Source organism: Schistocerca gregaria, chromosome 4 (assembly GCF_023897955.1).
Source record: "Schistocerca gregaria isolate iqSchGreg1 chromosome 4, iqSchGreg1.2, whole genome shotgun sequence".
NCBI lineage: Eukaryota > Metazoa > Arthropoda > Insecta > Orthoptera > Acrididae > Schistocerca > Schistocerca gregaria.
Genome location: NC_064923.1, coordinates 343,002,499 through 343,021,480, shown reverse-complemented (window position 1 = coordinate 343,021,480; position 18,982 = coordinate 343,002,499). Strand labels below are relative to the sequence as shown.

The 18,982-nt window shown below is 40.6% G+C and overlaps 1 protein-coding gene across 3 annotated transcripts in view; it reads left to right on the top strand.

The window, feature by feature from the left end:
• Positions 1-18,982, top strand: part of LOC126267380 (opioid-binding protein/cell adhesion molecule homolog) — a 363,466-nt gene that overhangs the window by 194,394 nt on the left and 150,090 nt on the right. For all 3 annotated transcript variants that reach the window (XR_007549000.1, XM_049972565.1, XM_049972564.1), the window contains one exon: positions 1,067-1,164. Coding sequence is in view for 2 of the 3 variants with exons in the window: in XM_049972565.1 (XP_049828522.1) it covers positions 1,067-1,164 (98 nt within the window). In the remaining variant the exon portion in view is untranslated. The remainder of the gene's footprint in view (positions 1-1,066; positions 1,165-18,982) is intronic.

Sequence of the window (18,982 nt, the reverse complement as noted above, 5' to 3'; positions counted from 1 at the left end):
GACCGAAGGCAGACTCTGTTGCCCCAGCGGCTCGGCATGAGCATTTCGGAAACTGCTCGACTTGTCGAGAGTTCGAGGAATGCTGTGGTGAGTGTCTTCAACATGTGACGAGAAAGAGGTGTAACCACGTTCAGACGTCTTGGGGTTGGCAGGCCATCCATCCTTAAAGGTGTCGAATGCCGTAGGCTGAGCAGTCAAGTAAAATATTACAGGCGGCTAACTGTGGCGGAACTAACATCAGGCTTTACTGTTGCGCGGAGGACAACTGTGTCAGGACACAGTGCGCCGAACACTCCTAACGATAGGCCCCCGCAGCCGATGACCCATGCATGAGCCAATGTTAACAACACAACATCTGCAACCACGACTGTTGTGATGAATCCCAATACCTTCTTCATCAGGCCGATGAGAAGGCGCGAATCTGTCGTTTTCCAGGAGAACAGCACCTTGACATCTATTGGACGGAGACAAGTTGGTGCTGGCTCCATTATGCTCTGAGGAACATGCACCTGGACATCCATGGGTGCAATGGAACTCGTACAAGACAGCACGATGACCAAGGTGTACACTGGTTGCAGGTCACGTACACCCCTCCATGTCCATCATACTCCTTGACTGCAGTGGCTGTTTTCAACAACATAATGCTCCATGTCACAAGGCCTGGAGTGTGATGAAGTGGTTCGGGTAACAGAATGGTGAGTTCCAACTAGCCAGCCAGATCTGAACCCGATCTATCTGGGATGTGACTGAACGTGGCGCCTGAGCTTATCGGTCCCTCCCCGGAATTTACAAAAATCAGGTGTACTTGCAAATGTGTGTTCCATCTCCTTTGAGTGACCGAACAGGACCTTATTGCTAGCACACCACGACGCGTCGCCGCTGTTATCCGTACGAAATATGGACGGCTATTAGATAGGTGGTCATAATGTACTGACTGATAAGTGTACAACGTTCGGTACGAGTATGACTGTCTGACATCTGTGGGTTTGAGTGTAAGTGATATACGATATCGTTGCATTCTCTATTTAGATAAAGAGCAATTGGGATGTGTGTTCTTGTTTTCCAGACGTACCGAAGTTCGCAGAGCCCATCAGTAACGTCACAACGCCTGTCGGCAGAGAGGCCATTCTTGTCTGCGTGGTCGAGGACTTGTCTACCTACAAGGTCAGCAATATTTCTCACTCTGTGACGTAATAAAATACCAGGACATGTTAGCATGTATAATACTAGAGTTTCAATCACCAAAATCACTATCTTATGAAACAATTATTTCATTCAATTTGTCTATGTTTGTTCACGCACTAGCAACTATCAGTAGAATGTAAGGCTACACACTTCACAAAACGAAAAATGGTAGTAGCCATCTATCGCACGTTAATGGGTCGCGTGAATACCTGTTGTCATATCTGGAGCTTGAACTCTGTTTCACTGCCTATGAATTTGAAAACTGAAGTTTGTCGACAAAATAGAGTAATTAGAAAAACATTTACATTGTCCACACTCTTTTATTACTGCGGCGTGTGGGATTAGTATCAAGTCGCAGTAACGGATGGCTGGAAAAGTATAATCACATAATGCAGAAAAATCTATATTGCGAAAAACACAAGGAAACAAAACATAAACTACCGAAAACTTAATAGGGGGGCTGGTTGTCAGCTTCAGTTTTCGAAAGTGTCTTATTGAGGTTGGAAGAAAGGAAGACGAATGGTCGAATATGGTTTATTGGGAGAATTACAGGAGAATGAAGATCACCTGTAAAGGAGTTCGCCTGTAGAATAGAGGTGCGACCCATTCTTGATTACCTCCTGAGTGTTCGTAATCCCCACCAGATCGACTTATAGAAGACACTGATGCAGTGCGGAAGTGTACTGATAGATATGTTAACTGTAAGTTCGATCAACACATGTTTCGGAGATACTTCGTGATCTCGATTGGGAATCCGTGGAGAGAATGCGACATTGCTTCCGCGAAGCACTGTTGAGAAAGTTTAGAGAAGAGGCATTTGTGGCTGACTGCAGAACGATTCTATTGTCGTCAATGTACAATCCGCGTAAGGACCACGAAGACAAGAGAAATTAGGGCTCGAATGGAGGCACACAGCCTGTCGTTTTTAGTCCGGCCATTTTCGAGTAGAAATGGAAGTGGAATGACTGACAGTAGTGCAAAGTACCCCCTCTCATGCACCGCATGGTGGCTTGCAGGATATATAGATGTAGGCGTAGATGTAAAAGTTACGAATCTGTTTCTGGACCTCAACGTACTGTATCCACAAACCATAGAGGTAAAACTATTTAATATCTCCAGCATAGACCTATCAGCAGTCATATTATTTGAATATTTGAACTCAATTTATTAAGGGAATACCACGAAACTTAATATTTATATGTTAATATAAAGAGCGTCATCTCTCATGTATCTTACAAGAAACATGTGGTACTATGGATGTAGACAGAGATACAAAAACCCGAAAATGACCAATCAACTTTCTTGAGCAGTTAGTAACGTAGGTAGAGTATGAAGATCTAGATGACACACCTATTTTGAGTTTAAGAAAATTAGCTAAAAGTACTTCACCATGATGGGGCATAGTAATACGCTTCATTAGAAGAAAACGTTTAAAAACTAACACAAATAAAAATTAGAATAACACTCTAAAAGAAAATTAAAAGTTATTTATTACGTAATAAGTAAGTAACTGATGAGAAGCAAAATCGTTATATGGTATTCAAGAGAGCGATTTCATCATTATTTCGCTAATGTAAAATACGAGAACGGATAACAAAATGTCGTATCTACTGTATTGCTTCTACGCTCCACTGCAAAAGAGTGATTAACTGTTGTATTAAACTAAAAAGTTCCGAAGTAATATCGACGCACATGAATATGGAAAAATGATAGTAACTACTAGAGACGTATATGTTCCCTTGAAGCTTCTCAATCTCTGTGCCATTATTCCGACAAGTACAGCAAAAACATGCGGGAATTCGTACTAATAATTAATAAATTTTGGAAGAAGGATATCTTTCCCTCGATGTAACGTTAGTTTTCCATCGACGTATTGAAAAGTAAACACAATTTAAAGCGTCTAACGTTTATCATTGTTATTAGCGAAACGTTATAGAATGTACTGAAACAAATAATTTAGTTGGTACGTAAAAGCATTTCGAAACCACGGCAATAGTGATCTACATTGACGGAAAATGAACACACATAATAGCAGCAATATGAGTGTGAGGCGATAAAAATACATACATTATTTAGTATTTATGCTGATGATGCTAAGTCCATATACATTCTCGTTATTAATATAGTACTTTAGTTTCTGAGTCACGTCAACAGACTGATAATCTCATCTCGATAGCTAAAATACAGTAGTACTTGAAATTATTATGAAATATAAAGGTCTAAAACGAAGGATTTCCAGGTAAACATACTATTTGCTAAAATTGTTTTTAATAATAGAACATTAGAAAATTTTAGTAACCTTTGTTGCGACTTGTGCAGTCACTTGATACCAATTTCCCGGCAATGCGATATCCGCCAGTGCTGCGCATGCATTATGCTGTTACACGTTTTGTAATGCCATCAACCAGTCTGTCACAAGTGCGTCTTTTGGAATGCATCAAAGAATTTTCTTAGTTCAGTTACCATCCAGTTCTTACTCTGCATGATCCATCGACCAACACCCCCCACCCCCATTTAATTTGTATTGCAGACATAGTGAGTTAGTCAACTACAGTTCCTTCCGTGATTCATCCTTATGGTTCCGTCTCCATTGTCATTCGAAACAAGCGTCTTTCTATAGCTGTCCGTCTCTGCTGTGAGCCAGAACTAACAATACACACTGGCTGTGAACTGTACGTTTCAGACACAGCGCAAGCTCTTACTCATTTACCTTCCATACTGCAGAAGCTGTCAAAATAACGTGTACATGTTTTGTATGATAAACTGATCTATAAGCAGGTAAATTTACAGGAGCATAAGAAGTCTCACATGAAAAGAAAATTGAAAGTTCATTGCAAAATGGTCTGTCACTTGACACTCTTATAACACGACGAATCGCATGTTTTTTAAAAGAAACATCAGACTTTTTCAGTATATAAAAATGAATGTCTTAAAAGCAACCAACAGAAACAAATGGATTGATACTCTTAAATTGGGGAATTGGGAAATGAGTTAGAAGAAAACTTAAAAGTATCTTAAGAAAACAATATACAGTAAAGGCAATACTGTGGTGAGTGGAACAGTTCCCTTATCGCCGGGCGAAGTGGCCGTGCGGTTCTAGGCGCTGCAGTCTGGAAACGCGAGACCGCTATGGTCGCAGGTTCGAATCCTGCCTCGGGCATGGATGTGTGTGATGTACCTAGGTCAGTTAAGTTAAACTAGTTCTAATTTCTAGGGGACTAATGACATCAGAAGTTGAGTCCCATAGTACTCAGAGCCATTTCAACCATTAGTTCCCTTATCTAATCTCTTTATAAATTCATTTCACAATATTTGGTGTCACATCATGTATATACTCATCAGTTCCAGGCAACGCAACAGATAAAAATTCAAAACCATACGTTTATACTTCAAAATGGAAATACTACCCGGGTACATAAACATGAGGAACTTGGAAAGACCAAAATGATCTGAGATTGTGTAGGCAACAGTCAGTACTACTGTCAATGAAACATTCGAAAACAATATGTTTTTACAGCATGTCTATAGTCAATATGAATAAAATATGGCAGGAATATATTTAGATCAGAATTTAAAAAGTATGTCTTTCGGTGCTGAGGAGAGCTGAGCCGCACCAGCAACGACGTTTCCAGCTGTTATGCCTTAAAAGCAAGCATTGGAGCATACCTAAGGACAGCAGACATTTTAATAGCTTTTTAAAATGTAATTATTCTTGACGCCCGATACCTGCAAATTTATCAGCAAAGTATTTCTCGAGACTGTGACAGACCAAACACTGCAAACCAGTTGTTTAAAGATGACTGTTATTGAACTCTTCGTACATTATTTATGCTAGTGAGCAGTTCGACAGTTTTAATGAAAAGACGCTTACTGTTTCCTTATTCTGCTTCTTTCTTTCTTAATCACTTTCACTATGTCTATAAACGAAACGGTAATCATTTCAACGTCTCACCATCCCTTGTTTTTCTCTCTCCTCCAATCCTCCCAAGATACCTTTGGATTTGATAGGTAGTAATGCTCAACCTGTCTGTTATGCCTCAGCTATAATCGTTCTTTCATAATAAAGTTTGAAAATGCATAAAACGCTCACACTCCATCAAATTAAATCTTGCGGGAATATTGTCCTCATATAACTACATATTTTAAAGAATTTTGTTTGTAATTCTTAGCACATAATTTGAAATTTTCTTTTTTTAAAAAAAATGTAATTCGCTGAATTTTTGTATTTGTCGCTACCATTCGGCAGGTATTATCGAGTCGTACATCTTTCACATTGTGCCAAACAGAGAAAATATGCATTTATCCAAGGGAACACGTATACGCCTTTCGATTCTAAAACACATCCTGGCGCACTGAGAAAAGTTAGAAGGCAATAAATTCCCAGACATAGGTACATAAAAGAATTTATTTGAAAGGAATCACTTTTTTATTTGTATGTGTTCTAGTTTCTGTGTATTCAAGACGTTAAACGCTTAATCGAAACACAGCAACGCTACAGTTAATTTATTTTGTAAAAGGACGAGAAGTTTCGAATATTGTCTGCCCTGGATTCGGCATGTTTGTGGGAAATCCAGTGCGCTGCAAACAGCATTCGAGAGGCTTTCCGTTGTTAACAGGTCAATGGATATCGAGCGCAAACTCGAACGTATCGCCCGAGATATGAACGAAGTTTATCTCATCTGTCGGAACAATCAACTTAAATGTCGTATTTATGGTCCGAACAGAATCCCGGATTAGAGATGTCAATAATGTATTGAAAAGCAAATAGCGAGTGGCGCCCGGCATTAACGAATGCGTAGCTCTCTTGTATAAACACCTGCACCAGCAAACATTGTAATTGCATTGTTGAAGATTTAATCTGGGGCCGGAAGGCACACGCGGGGATGACTGATATGGTTTCCGGGCTTAACGCGCCATTTGAATTACTCTGGTGCTGTTCCCGGTCTCTAAAGCAATAATATATTTACTGGGGGCTGTGCTGGGACTTCTTTGTTGGATCTACATGTGGATAATTTACGCTTATTTTGTATTTTTTGGACGAAGATCTTGAATTTGTATTACCAGATATAAGAAACTCAAAAGATCACACTTTTTAGCAGTATGTTCTGGTATTTAGTTACGGTATTTCACGATATCGAGTTTTGACATCGCTGCCATAATCAGGTCGTAAAAAAAAACAGCGACACAGAAGGCGTGTAGCCGAATATTGCCAGATGACGACTACGCGTCCTCTCTTACGATGGTTACAAAACCGAAAAATGTTCAGACGAAATAAACTATGACCAAGACTGCGAAACTTATGGTGTGTTTAGATAATGACGGTCCCCGATCTTCTGCAACAGGCAAAGTGACCAGGTCTCGTGACTGGTCCCTGAAACTCCCTGAATTCTCCAACATGTACATTTACGCCATTAAAAGCATAATCTTAATAAAAAAATGTAGGTAATTTTTAATATGTCTGTGGCAAACAATACAATACAGTCGAAAGCAAACATTTTAACGTAAGGAAATCTCGATTGATAAGAAAGGCAAACGGTATAGATAAGAGTTTATCTGATATTTTATTCCTCTTGTTATTATTATTAATAATTATAAGAAAAAGCCAATCAAAATTAGATGGAAGTTGGATATATATCGTGAATGCTTCGAAGCTATATTGTCAAGCATACAATTTTTTCGAGCTTACCGCTTTTCACTACGTACCAGAACAATTTGTCGTTCAGCAATGCTTATGAAGCTTCAGTGATAGTAGCTTGACAGTATCTACGTATCATTGGGTTCATTTAGAAATCAGCGTATTTTAATAAAACTAACCGTGGAAGTTATAGTTGTTTCTACTGCTATTGTTGTCTGAACTCAAATTCAACGTCATTAGTGTCATTTTATTAGCAATAACAACAATTCAATCAATGAAATCACTTACATGAAATAATGAATTTATTATAGAAAAGATAGCTGCCAAAACATAAAAAGGCAAAACTCTCTATCATATTCAAGGCACTTGTATCAAAACTAATAGCTACGAAGAAAAACATCATATACCTCATTGCAAACTTTGAGTACATCCATCTTTTTGCCGGAGTAGATTGCTTTTTGTATCGATAATACCCTTATCTAGCGACATATCTCACATATCTCTGGGCAATGCCATTGATCAACACATGAACGATATTCCGATTCAGTAATACAAACTGCCACAATATCGTCAAAAACGGTGCACAATGCAAGAATGCTAAGTGATTAGGGCAGTGTCTTATACGAAGCCGAGGTAGAATTACATCGTATTATTTAATTCGTTACGTAGAGGTCCACCGTAGAAGAGTGATTGGTTTAATCCGAAGTACACATTGTTTATAAATGAATGGTGAGGTAATAAATCGTTTTCTTGTTTTATATGGGCAAACCTTACAGCATAATCATCGGCAACTGTCCAGGTTTTTGATGCATTAATCAAAATCCTACAGTGTGTTCACCCCTGGCCACACAACTCATATCTGTACGGTAATCAAATTCTTAACAGAATCGGTGCTGCACGCCCTTCGTGATGGTCTGCAGTGGATGTTTTATCCCATCACACAATTCCTCAACGAACAAGGGCATTGCCGATATGTAAACTCGGTCTTTCACAAACCACCACAGAAAGAAGTCGCTGGGTGCAAAATATAGCGAAGGAGGTGGACAAGGGAGAAGGTTGTCTATAGCACGTCCAATCAAGATTCGGTGAAGAAAAAATTTGAAAAGCTCACGTACGTCCGATGGAAATTTACGGAGCACCGCCCATTAGCGAAATGTAATCATCATAACTGGTCTTCAGCTGAGGCAACAACCAGGTTTCCAACATGTCTCGAATGTAGTCACCCGTCACCTTTTGTTGCCCGAAGAAAACTGAGCCGTACCCTTTCTAGCGCGACACCACACTGAAATCTTTCTTTTTTGTAGAGTAACGCTGATGCTCTAAGTTTCTCACTTCTCTAGATACGGAAATTGTGTGAGTTCACATCTCCACGTACAGTCGTGAACAAAACGAGCGAGACCTCTAGCCTTTTCGTTATGCTAATCTGCACAGCTTTTAAAGTCTGGTACACAGCATAACAGGCAAGGCGACGAAGTGCTACCAACATACTACGCACAGGCGTGAAATTAAAAACTATCCGAAATATGTCATACTGTTTTCCATCATGTGCAAGACTATATTAATGCTGATTAGTGTGTTAAACACAACACGTAAATGTAAGATATAAATGAAAGAAGAAACGCTAATTAGTATGAACTGTACTAATACAAATGAATTTCAGGTTATCGAGCTAACATAACTGTTTTAGTAGACAAAGTACCTCATATCATTACGAATTAGGAACATATTATGCGCATTCGGCCGCGAAACGGTTTGTGCCAACGTTCAGACCAGTCATACTGGATCACTGAACTACCATAAAAGTGAGCAAATTTAGTAATGCGTGAAAATTCATAACGAAATTCACTTAAAATCATTCAGTGCCACACTTAAGTCAATTCAATTATTGACAGAAGTGGAAAAAGTAGGCAGCAAGAGGTATGAAATTCTACAAGAGTTTCATATCGACATCAACAGGGCGCTGGTACAGAATAAGGGTACCGGTACCGTAGCAATAAAACGTATTGGGGGCGCAAGAATTTCTGGAAATTGCTTTACTGATAGTCTATCTGCCTCCATCGAGATTAGAACCGATAACAAACCAGACCTACCTTGCAGTAGCAAACACCTTACACTACGCTTGCAGACAACCCAAGCAAACAGCCCTCTATTATTACCCCAGACATGATAAAGCCGGCAAGCATAGAGCTTTCTGGACTCAAAAACATGAATTTTCTACCTTTTTCACCGCTTATGTGACAATAATTCGGGATGTTTATCGAAATAACAAAATACTGTTATCAGCGAGTCAATTTAGTAGGATAATTCTGCACCACGCGAGGAAATAAACGACTACATAGCTGTCAAACGTGCTCTAAAATGTTTCGAATTCTCTGTAGAGTCCCCACAGCCAGAAAACGTTCATTAGCCGAAGTGTTTCTTAAGATAGCTAGCAATGGAAATGCATGCTTGCATTCCATTTGCATCGAAAGCGTAGCTACGATTAATATGCTGATGTGTAAGCTGCAACTAGAACATTTGGAATAAAGAGTAGATGCGAATGATTTATGCGGCCCTCTTCTTCAGTAACTGTCGTAGCTATTTTCGTTGTTAGGATTTCGTCACCTAAATCGGTAAAAATGGAACCCTACTAGTCTCACTTTCTTGACCGTCTGTCTGCCCAACCCATATAACCCGTTTACCTTGAGTACGGGTAGACATAATAAGCGGAAATGTATCGCACTTCCTGCGGTGTACGCGTCCTTGTTGGTGTAAAAAAGTGAGCTTCTGTGTCAACGCAATCTAAAGATTCGGCCGTTTCTGTAAAGAAACTGTACGCGAAAGGTCAAAAAATGGCTCTACGAACAATGAGACCAAACTGCTTACGTCATCAGCCCCCCAGACCTAAAACTTCTTACACCTACCTAAACTAATGACATCACACACATCCAGGCCAGAGGTAGGATTCTAACCTGTGACTGAAGCAGCCGCGCGGTTCGTGACTGAAGCGCCTAGAACCGCTCGGCTACCGCACCCGCCGAAACCCTTTTCACCTCATGTTTAGTGATAATATATACTGTCTAGTTAGGATAAACTGTATTCGCCAGCAACTCAAATCGTTTGATCACGGAACTTTTACGACGCTACATTCAAATTTTGTTCGAAGTTGTCTACAATATCTACTTACAAACATCCAAGGAACGTCGTATGCGATATCCACATCTAAAGACGCTGGCAGATACTGCAGTACCATAACATGTAGTTAAGAATTTATTGTTATTGGTCCATGCATGACACTTTGTTTCAGTATCAATTTCAAGCCCTAGGTGTATGTTTATGGCTGAAAATAATGAACAAGAAATAAACAGCAAAAAACCTAGACGTTGAAATCAAATGTAACTCACATGTCGCTATCACATTATAATTTCGTTGTTACATTTACATGACTACATCTACAGGATTTCTTTGCAATCGAAACTTATGTGCCAGGCAGAGAATTCATCTAGCCACCTTCGGACTATTTCCCTGCCGTCCCACTCTTTAACAGCGTGCGGGAAAAGGACCACTTAAATCTTTTCTTACGAGGCTTGAATTACGTTATTACTGTTTCTATTTCTTCCTGTGTACGTTCCCGCGGAAATAATGTTTTGGCATTCAGAACAGATGTTGGTGATTGAAATTTCGTGAAAAGATCTCGCGGCAACGATAAACGCTTTTGTTTTCATTAATGTCACCCAAACCACTTATCAAATCTGGGACTCTACCTCCCCTATTTCGTGCTATTACAAATCGTGCTCCCGTTTCTTGGATGTTTTCGGCGTACACCATCAATCACGTCGGTCAAGGATCCCATGCTGCGCAGGAATACTATAGCAGTAGACGGACAATCTTAGCGCAGGCAGTATTTTCAGCAGACCTGGTGCGTATTCTCAGTGTGTGGCCAATAAAACGCAGTTTTCGTTTGGCTTCCTCACAAAAGTATGTTTGCGATAGTTCCAGTTCAAATTTTACTCGGTACTGACATGAATTGACAATATTTAGACTTGTGTTTATCATGTAACCGAAAGTTAATTATTGTTACAGGGCTCAGCTTTCCTGTTTAATGTATTCCTCATTCAACAAAGTACACTCCTCGTCCACCACACGTAACTGTTTGAAAGTACTAAATTGTTACTGATGTTACCAAGTTCCAGTCGTCATCGAAACTTGCCGTTTTGAAACAAAGGAAAATATTATAGCCGATATGACAACTAAGACGCGGACTACCCAAATAAATAAATATTTCCGGTTCAAGTCGTTGCAGTCGTTCTACTACACAGTAACGTAAATTAGGAGCAAAGTCCATTAGTAGATTATTATCAGGAAAACTAGCCCTCATAATGCAAACTGCCACTACAAGAAATAAAGTTTCCAAACATGTCACTGAGTAGTCGTGGAAAGTGGACGCATTCTGTCTACTGAATCGCAACGCACGCCACTTCCGAGGGAACCCGCCAAGCGTCATACCCCGATCTTGCTGAACCTTCGCTCAGTGAAAGAGGGGCCAAAATAAGCGAATACGTCTATCGGCTTATCGGCATACAGTCGACCGCTTCTGAGAAACGACGGTCAAAGTTTTCAATGCGCTGTGTCTATAGTGTACATACCTTTTAGCGTTTTTGGATTCAATTGAAGCGGTGGCTCAGTGGCTACCGTCAAGACTTCAGAACTTAGCGCTGCGAGTTCGAAACCAGGTTGTTCCTCCCTCCCCCCCCCCCCCCCCCTCCCGGTCACTCTCTGAATTATCTACGAATCTTTATTCCAATTTATCTTGATACTATGACGCTATTAGTCAATTAATTTACTGTGTAATGAAAGAAGTTAAAAAATAAACGAATGAAAAAATGATGTAAAATATTTGTGAACGTCCTTGCAGGTTGTAAGGAGGTTCAAGAGTATTTCACATTATTTTCCCATTCGTTTATTTTTTTAAATTCACTAATTACACAGAACGTTAATTGACGAATAACAACAACATTATTTCAACATAAACTGGAGAAAACTTTCGTAGATAATTGTGGTAGAGAGGGAGGAAAAATTAATAATTTAATAAAAACAATATGGTCTCTCGAACTCTGGAATCAAAGTTAAGAGGGAACGACGGTAGCCACCGAGCCACCGCTTCAACTGCATTTTCTGGCGCAAAAGGTATCTACACTGTAGCAATAGCGTGTTGATAACTTTGACCGTCGTTTTCTCGGAGACGGTCGAGTGTCTGCAGATAACCCGAAACACATGTTCGCTTATTTTGTCCTCTCCTTCACTGAGCAAAGTTTCCACACAATCCGCGTATGGCACCTGGCGAGTTCCGCTCGTTAGTCGAGTCGCTTCTTACACCCGGCGAGAACTATGTATGCTTCAGAGGAAACTGCGTCACTTGGAAACACGGCGAGCGAGGATAAACACGTTTCCCTTCTTATAAGGCCACCTTCTACAGCTATAATGTGGTGTTCTACAGGTTGCCTCAGATGTTTCAGAAATGTTTCTTGCGTTGGGCCTGCCGTATATGCAAAACGTAAACATTTCATTTGATGTAATATTTATCAGGTTAAGACATGACAAAAGCGGACCAGTTCCTTCTGAGAAAAATTGCAAAAAACGGTTCAAATGGCTCTGAGCACTATGGGACTCAACTGCTGTGGTCATTAGTCCCCTAGAACTTAGAACTACTTAAACCTAACTAACCTAAGAACATCACACACATCCATGCCCGAGGCAGCATTCGAACCTGCGACTGTAGCAGTCGCACGGTTCCGGACTGCGCGCCTAGAACCGCGAGACCACCGCGGCCGGCAGAAAAATTGCAGATTCTACGTTGTTCCACTACACGGGTACTGGCTTGCCATCTCTCGTTTATGCCATCGATTTCCATGTTGCACATACTTGGCTACTGCATTGTGGCTGCAGTCGTGGAGGAGGCAGTCTGTTTCCTACTAGATCTTTTTCTGCAGCAGGTATTAACTGCAACGAATCATTCAGTCAACGCTAAGTGGCCCATCTGACTGGGGCAGACAAGGACGCTGTAATAGCACTCCTTGCAGAGGGACTTTCAAATGACTATATAGCAAGAACTATGGGTCTTCACAAGTCGACGGTAGCCAGGTGGATTAGACGCAAGGAAGAGGGTGGTAACCTGAATGGAAGGCATGATAGCCATCGCAGTAAAGCAGCAGCTCAGGATCGGCAAATATGCCGTTTCAGTGACAACCACCCATTTGTCAATGGAAGACAAATTCAGCAGACTTTAGGTCTCACTTTTAGCAGTAAGACCGTCACTCGTCGTGTAAGGGAAGGTGGACTGAGAGCAAGAGGCGCCCCTGTGAAAGAGACTTTGGCTATTTCCCACGGAGAACCTGCCTTGCTTTTTCTGCTGAAAACGTCGACAATCCTCTCCAGTTTTGGGGGCGAGTGATTTTCACGGACGAAAAAGTTTTCTCTACGGCATCAACCGGGAAAGTACTTGTTTACCGCCCAAAAGGGGTGAAAGGTGTAATCGAAAACGGTATCGGCGTGGATATCGGCCGAAGGGTGTAGGCGTCTGTGGGATGTGGAAGGAAGACTCGATGCGCGCAATTACATATCAGTTCTGGAGAACGTGATGTTTCCTTCTGTGATAGCAAGATTTGGCGATGATCACGTCATGTTCCAACAAGATTGCTCGCCTATTCAAATAGCACGTGTGGTGAAGAGGTGGTTGACGACCATAGTAATATTACTGTATTGGAATGGCCACCTAAAGGAGCTGACATGAATCCCATTGAGAATATTTGGTCAGAAATGGTCAGAGTAAAACGGGAAAAGGGACAGTCACCGTCGACTCGCCGACATGTTTCCGATGTGATCCATGACGCTTGGAATGAGTTATTGGAATCTCCTAGTTATGTGGCAACAGCTTTGGGCTCAATGCCCGACAGACTTCGAGCCATTGTGGAAGCCGAAGGAGGATTTACGCGATACTAAGCAGCGCCAGCAGAGGTGTGTTTTTTTCAGCCCTTAACCAATCAGCTGCAACAGATGTTTCAAGTTATTTTCTTTTCATACAATTTTAAGGAAACGCAGTAAGTGGAATCTGGACAAACAAATTAATTCACAACAAGATATGTAATACCACATTTGCTATGAGAAGAAATCCTCAAGTTATATATTCATGCAGTCTCCAAAAAATACATGACAGACGTGTATATGCAAGAAGGGTAAAAAGCGGTTCAGTACAAATAAAAACTTTGAGGAGAAGCTCTCCGATGAGGGCGTAATTGGAGAGCGAAGGTTAGACTAGAAGGGGAGGTACGGAGGCCCGAAAAAGAAGAGAAAATTCAAATACCCAATAGACTTCGAATCGTTGTCGCAGTAGAGGGTGGTTTGTATATACGATTCGGAGCAACAGTAGAAGAATAGTTTTATTTACAGATTGTTGAGGCTCTATTTTGTGACGGCTAAACAGTGCTGCTTCATGAGACCCACTATTTGTCCACATGTGGCTAAACATCAGAGCTGCAAAAAATTTTGAGAGGTGCACGAATTTCTCTGGAACAGTTACGTGTTTCGGACAAGAAGATGATTTTTAGTTCATTTAAATTTAACCATTCACAGTATGCTTTGAGATTCTAATCTATGATTCCATTTTATGATTATCTATCTTTTCTTCAGTGAAAGCCCGCATCTCGTGGTCGTGCCGTTCCCGGGTTCGATTCCCGGCGGTGTCAGGGATTTTCTCTGCCTCGTGATGGCTGGGTGTTGTGTGATGTCCTTAGGTTAGTTAGGTTTAAGTAGTTCTAAGTTCCAGGGGACTGATGACCATAGATGTTAAGTCCCATAGTGCTCAGAGCCGTTTTTTCAGTGAAAGTGAACGGTGGTAAGTTTCAAGATATAAAAAATAAGTGGAAGTTTTTTATTTGTGGAATAGCGTATTTAACAGTTAATATTTTCAAAAAATCTGTAGTGATAGGACACATTATGAATCAAGTCAAAAATGGCACTGTCGAAAGATCAGGTTGGTCTCTAAAGGGTGATGACGGTCAAATAGCGAATAGAAAACTATCGGTAACAACTATTGTTGATGGTTCTAATGGCTCTGAGCACTATGGGACTCAACTGCTGAAGTCATCAGTCCCCTTGAACTTAGAACTACTTAAACGTAACTAACCAAAGGACATCACACACATCCATGCTCGAGGCAGGATTAGAACCTGCAACCGTAGCGGCAGCGCGGTTCCAGACTGTAGCTCCTAGAACCGCTCGGCCCCTCTGGCAGAATATTGTTGATGGTGAGGAGCCTTAATCGATATGCCACTATTCTGTAATTGTACTTCTGAAGTTTATCGTCGATCCTAGAAGTGAAGCCGATACTCTGTGTTACGTAAAGAACATAACCTTTAAAATTATACAGTATATAGATCAGGAACCTAATGCCACTGCCTTTAATTTTATTCTCGCGGATGACATTGAGGCAGTAAATAACAAGAGGAATAACAAAACTCTCAGAATCAATATAAAGAATTAAAGTGTCCAGTGGATTCAAAAGTTTGCTATAATAGCGAATAATTGCTTTCACTGACTCCTTCCTGCCTACGTTTTCTCCGCCAGACAATGTTTGAAACTAGGACTAGCAAAGTAAAATATTTTTCCACAAATTGTGAAATTGGAAGTTGAAGAGCAAGTTACATAAATTACGAGACAACAAACTTTTTCAAGTAGACTGTTCACTGATCGCTATAGGCATCCTACGTTTTTATTGTGTGTTACATGCGTAGTATGTATTCTGACAACGCCAACAGCACACAATACCACTAAGCTATGAAACAACTGTAGCAAAACACAACATCTTCATTGTCCATGTGATGGATAAGACGATTAATTCACAACATAAATGTCAATGGAAGCAGCAGTTTCTATTGGAAAGTTCTTCCTGGATCATATAACATACATTTCCTACGTCTTCACTGCGAATCATGTTGCAAATGTAATTTAAAGGACATAAAAATATCCAATGGATTTACTAACATAATTATGAACCACTCAAGAACGTAAATCGATGGTTACATAGTTGTCAAACGTATTCTATTGTGTCCATTAGCCTCGCAGCAAGAAGAAAACGCTCAACTGATGTGGTGAGATAGCTAGCACTGGCGAAGCACGCGCTTCGAACACGCCACAGCATCGTCTGCCACCACTTCCTGGGAAACTAAATACATCAAGTATAAGCCAATGTGTTGTATTCGCATATCTGTGGCTATGACTTGGGTCTAAAGTGTGGTTATGGATAGTACGTATGCTCAGATTGCGAATCTAACATCATAAATAAAGACAAGGGGAAATTAATTACGCGTCCTTCATCTTCCGTAACATCGAATGTATTGTAGTTATTCTATTTTTAATGAAATGAGCAGAAAATCATTCACCAGAAGTGAATAACTTTTTAGCAACACCAGATGATACTAACAGCTTGCCGGCGCGGGTTAGCCGTGCGTTCAACGGCGTCATATCGCGGACCGCGCGGCTGCTTGCGCTGTCAGTTCGAATCCTTCCCCAAGCATCGATGTGTGTGGGGTTAGGTAAGTTTAAGTAGTTCTAGGTCTAGGGGACTGCTGACCCAGACAGTTTGGTCGCATAGTTCTTAGAGCAATTTTTTTTACCTTTCGCGTAAATTTTCTTTACATAGACGGCCGTATCTTTAGATTGCTGAGACCTGGTACTTAGGGAAAGGCAGGATTCGGTGTGGATGGGGCCGTAATCAATTACCGTTGGTTGCTCTGTTTTATTTAATCATGGACACATTATTTTGCAACATTTGCAAATGAAGTTGCGAATAAGGAACAATTATCAAATTTGACTGTTAAGACACAATGTCTAATTAAAAAAAATTCTTAATCAAGTTGCACTCACAGCTGAAGGCCTTACTCACCAGAAATTCAAATTATTTGTTGGCTGAAGGCCCCAACAGTAATAATTCAAAAAACAATTTGACGGCTGAAGGCCTGGATAGCAAATTCTTAAGAATCAGTTAAACTTCTCCAAGAGATACTAAAATATTTTTAAGAAAGACAATCATCAAAATTTCAGTATTAAGAGACAATATGTAATTAAAATTCTTACGACCAATTTCATTAAGGGCTGAAGGCCTTATTGACAAGAAATTCCAATTATTCGTTGGCTGAAGGCACCAATAGTCATAACTTAAAAAAAAAAAAAACAAAAAAAAAACAGTTTGGCTGCTGAAGACCTGAATAGCAAATTCTGAAGAGCCAGTTAAATTTCTCCAAGAGACACTAAAATATTTAAAAAAAATGAAAATCATCAAAATTTCACTATTAAGAGACAGTGTCTGATTAAACATTCTTAAGACTAATTGCATTCATGGCTAAGGCCTTATTGACAAGAAATTCAGATTATCTGTCGACTGAAGGCCACAATAGTAATATCTCAAAGCAACAATTTTATGGCCTGGATGGCAAATTTTTGGGAAGAAACTGAACTTCTTCGAGAGATATTTAAAGAACAATCATCAACATTTCAGTGTTAAGATATTTTGTCTACTTAAAATTTCTTAAGACAAGTTACACTCTTCGCTTATTAACAAGAAATTCTAACTGTTCGCTGGCTGAAGGCCCAAACAGTAGTAATTCAAAATTAAAATATTTGAAAAAAATAATCATCACATTCTGACCAATTCAAGAGAGAAGTGGGCCTCAGTCAGTGCTCCAAGGATCGACCTGGGAAAGTCGCTCAAGTTTGTAAACAATGAGACAGACAGCCAAGAGCTGTATTCACTTAACCAGATGGCAACCCAAACTAGTGATAGTTTAAACAAACGCCAACACTCTTGCAAAATCTACCTAACATCTGATAACGAATACAACGATGGAATATCCCAGGCAAAGCGTAACCAGCAGACAGTACTGTGTCTTCAGAATCCTGTGTTTAGAACATTCAGAAGCAGAAGGAGCCACTACGACCGAAGTAGTCCAAAACAGACAAAATATCTGAACCACAGTCAAGGAGGCTGTCGAAGTATACGCATTACCAGACACCAGCAGCAAGGCGAGAAAAGGCACACTGCCGCATTAATACGCTAACTTCCAGGGCAGGTAACTGGGGCATGGCGTGATCTCAAAATAGTGAAGGTTTCACTACTGGGTTAATGTTCACTCAATTGAAACGTCCTGGATCCGATGGACAACGAGGTTGTGGCCCTCGCAACTACAGCCTCTCGAACCGGCAGTGCCTGCGTGCTGCCAGCGGTCCCGGCATGTCCTCGAACTACCAGACCTTACTGCAGCTCCGTCCCAACCCAACTACCTGACACACTCCAAGCCAGAAAATACTTGAGGTCCCTCCAAAGATAGTACCACCGTACTATATATCGATAACCGCTGCTGCTGCCACTCATGGATAGACGACACTAGCAAATTAGTGGAGCCAGTAAACACAAGAAAAAAATGAGTCGCCACTATCCCCATTACACAATGCCAACTTACCAACGGCACCCACGCGAGCCGCAACACGGCTCAATTGCGTTGACATAGATCACTTTTTTTTACACCACCAAGGGATCGTATACCGCAGGAAGTGCGATACGTTTTCGCTTATTATGTCTACCTGTAATCGAGCTAAACGGGTTTTAAGGGGTGGGGAGTCAGAGAGACAGATAGGAAAAGGAGACTAGTATGGTTCCACTGTTACTGATTTCGGCTACGAAATCCTAACAACGAAAATAGCTACGACTGTTACAGAAGATGAGGGCTGCATAAATCATTCCCCCTACTCTTTATTCGAAATGTTCTAGTTGCAGTCGATACATCAGCTTGTTTATCGTAGCTACGCTTTCGATCCAAATCACGCTTACAGGAATGAAAATAAAATCCATTTACCTATACACATGGTAATTCAGATCCCAGTATAAATGCCACCGCGTTTTAGAAGTGTGAGGAGTCCCATTGCTAATGAACGTTCTCTGTCTGTGGAGAATTGGAAACATTTTAGAGCACGTTAGGCAGCTCTGTGTAGCCGTTTATTTCTTGGGGTGGTGCAGAATTATCTTACTAAATTTACTCGCTAATAACAGTATTTGGTTATTTCGATAAAGATCCCGAATTATTGTCGCATCACTCTTGTATAATTTCATACTTGTTACTGCCTACTTTCTCC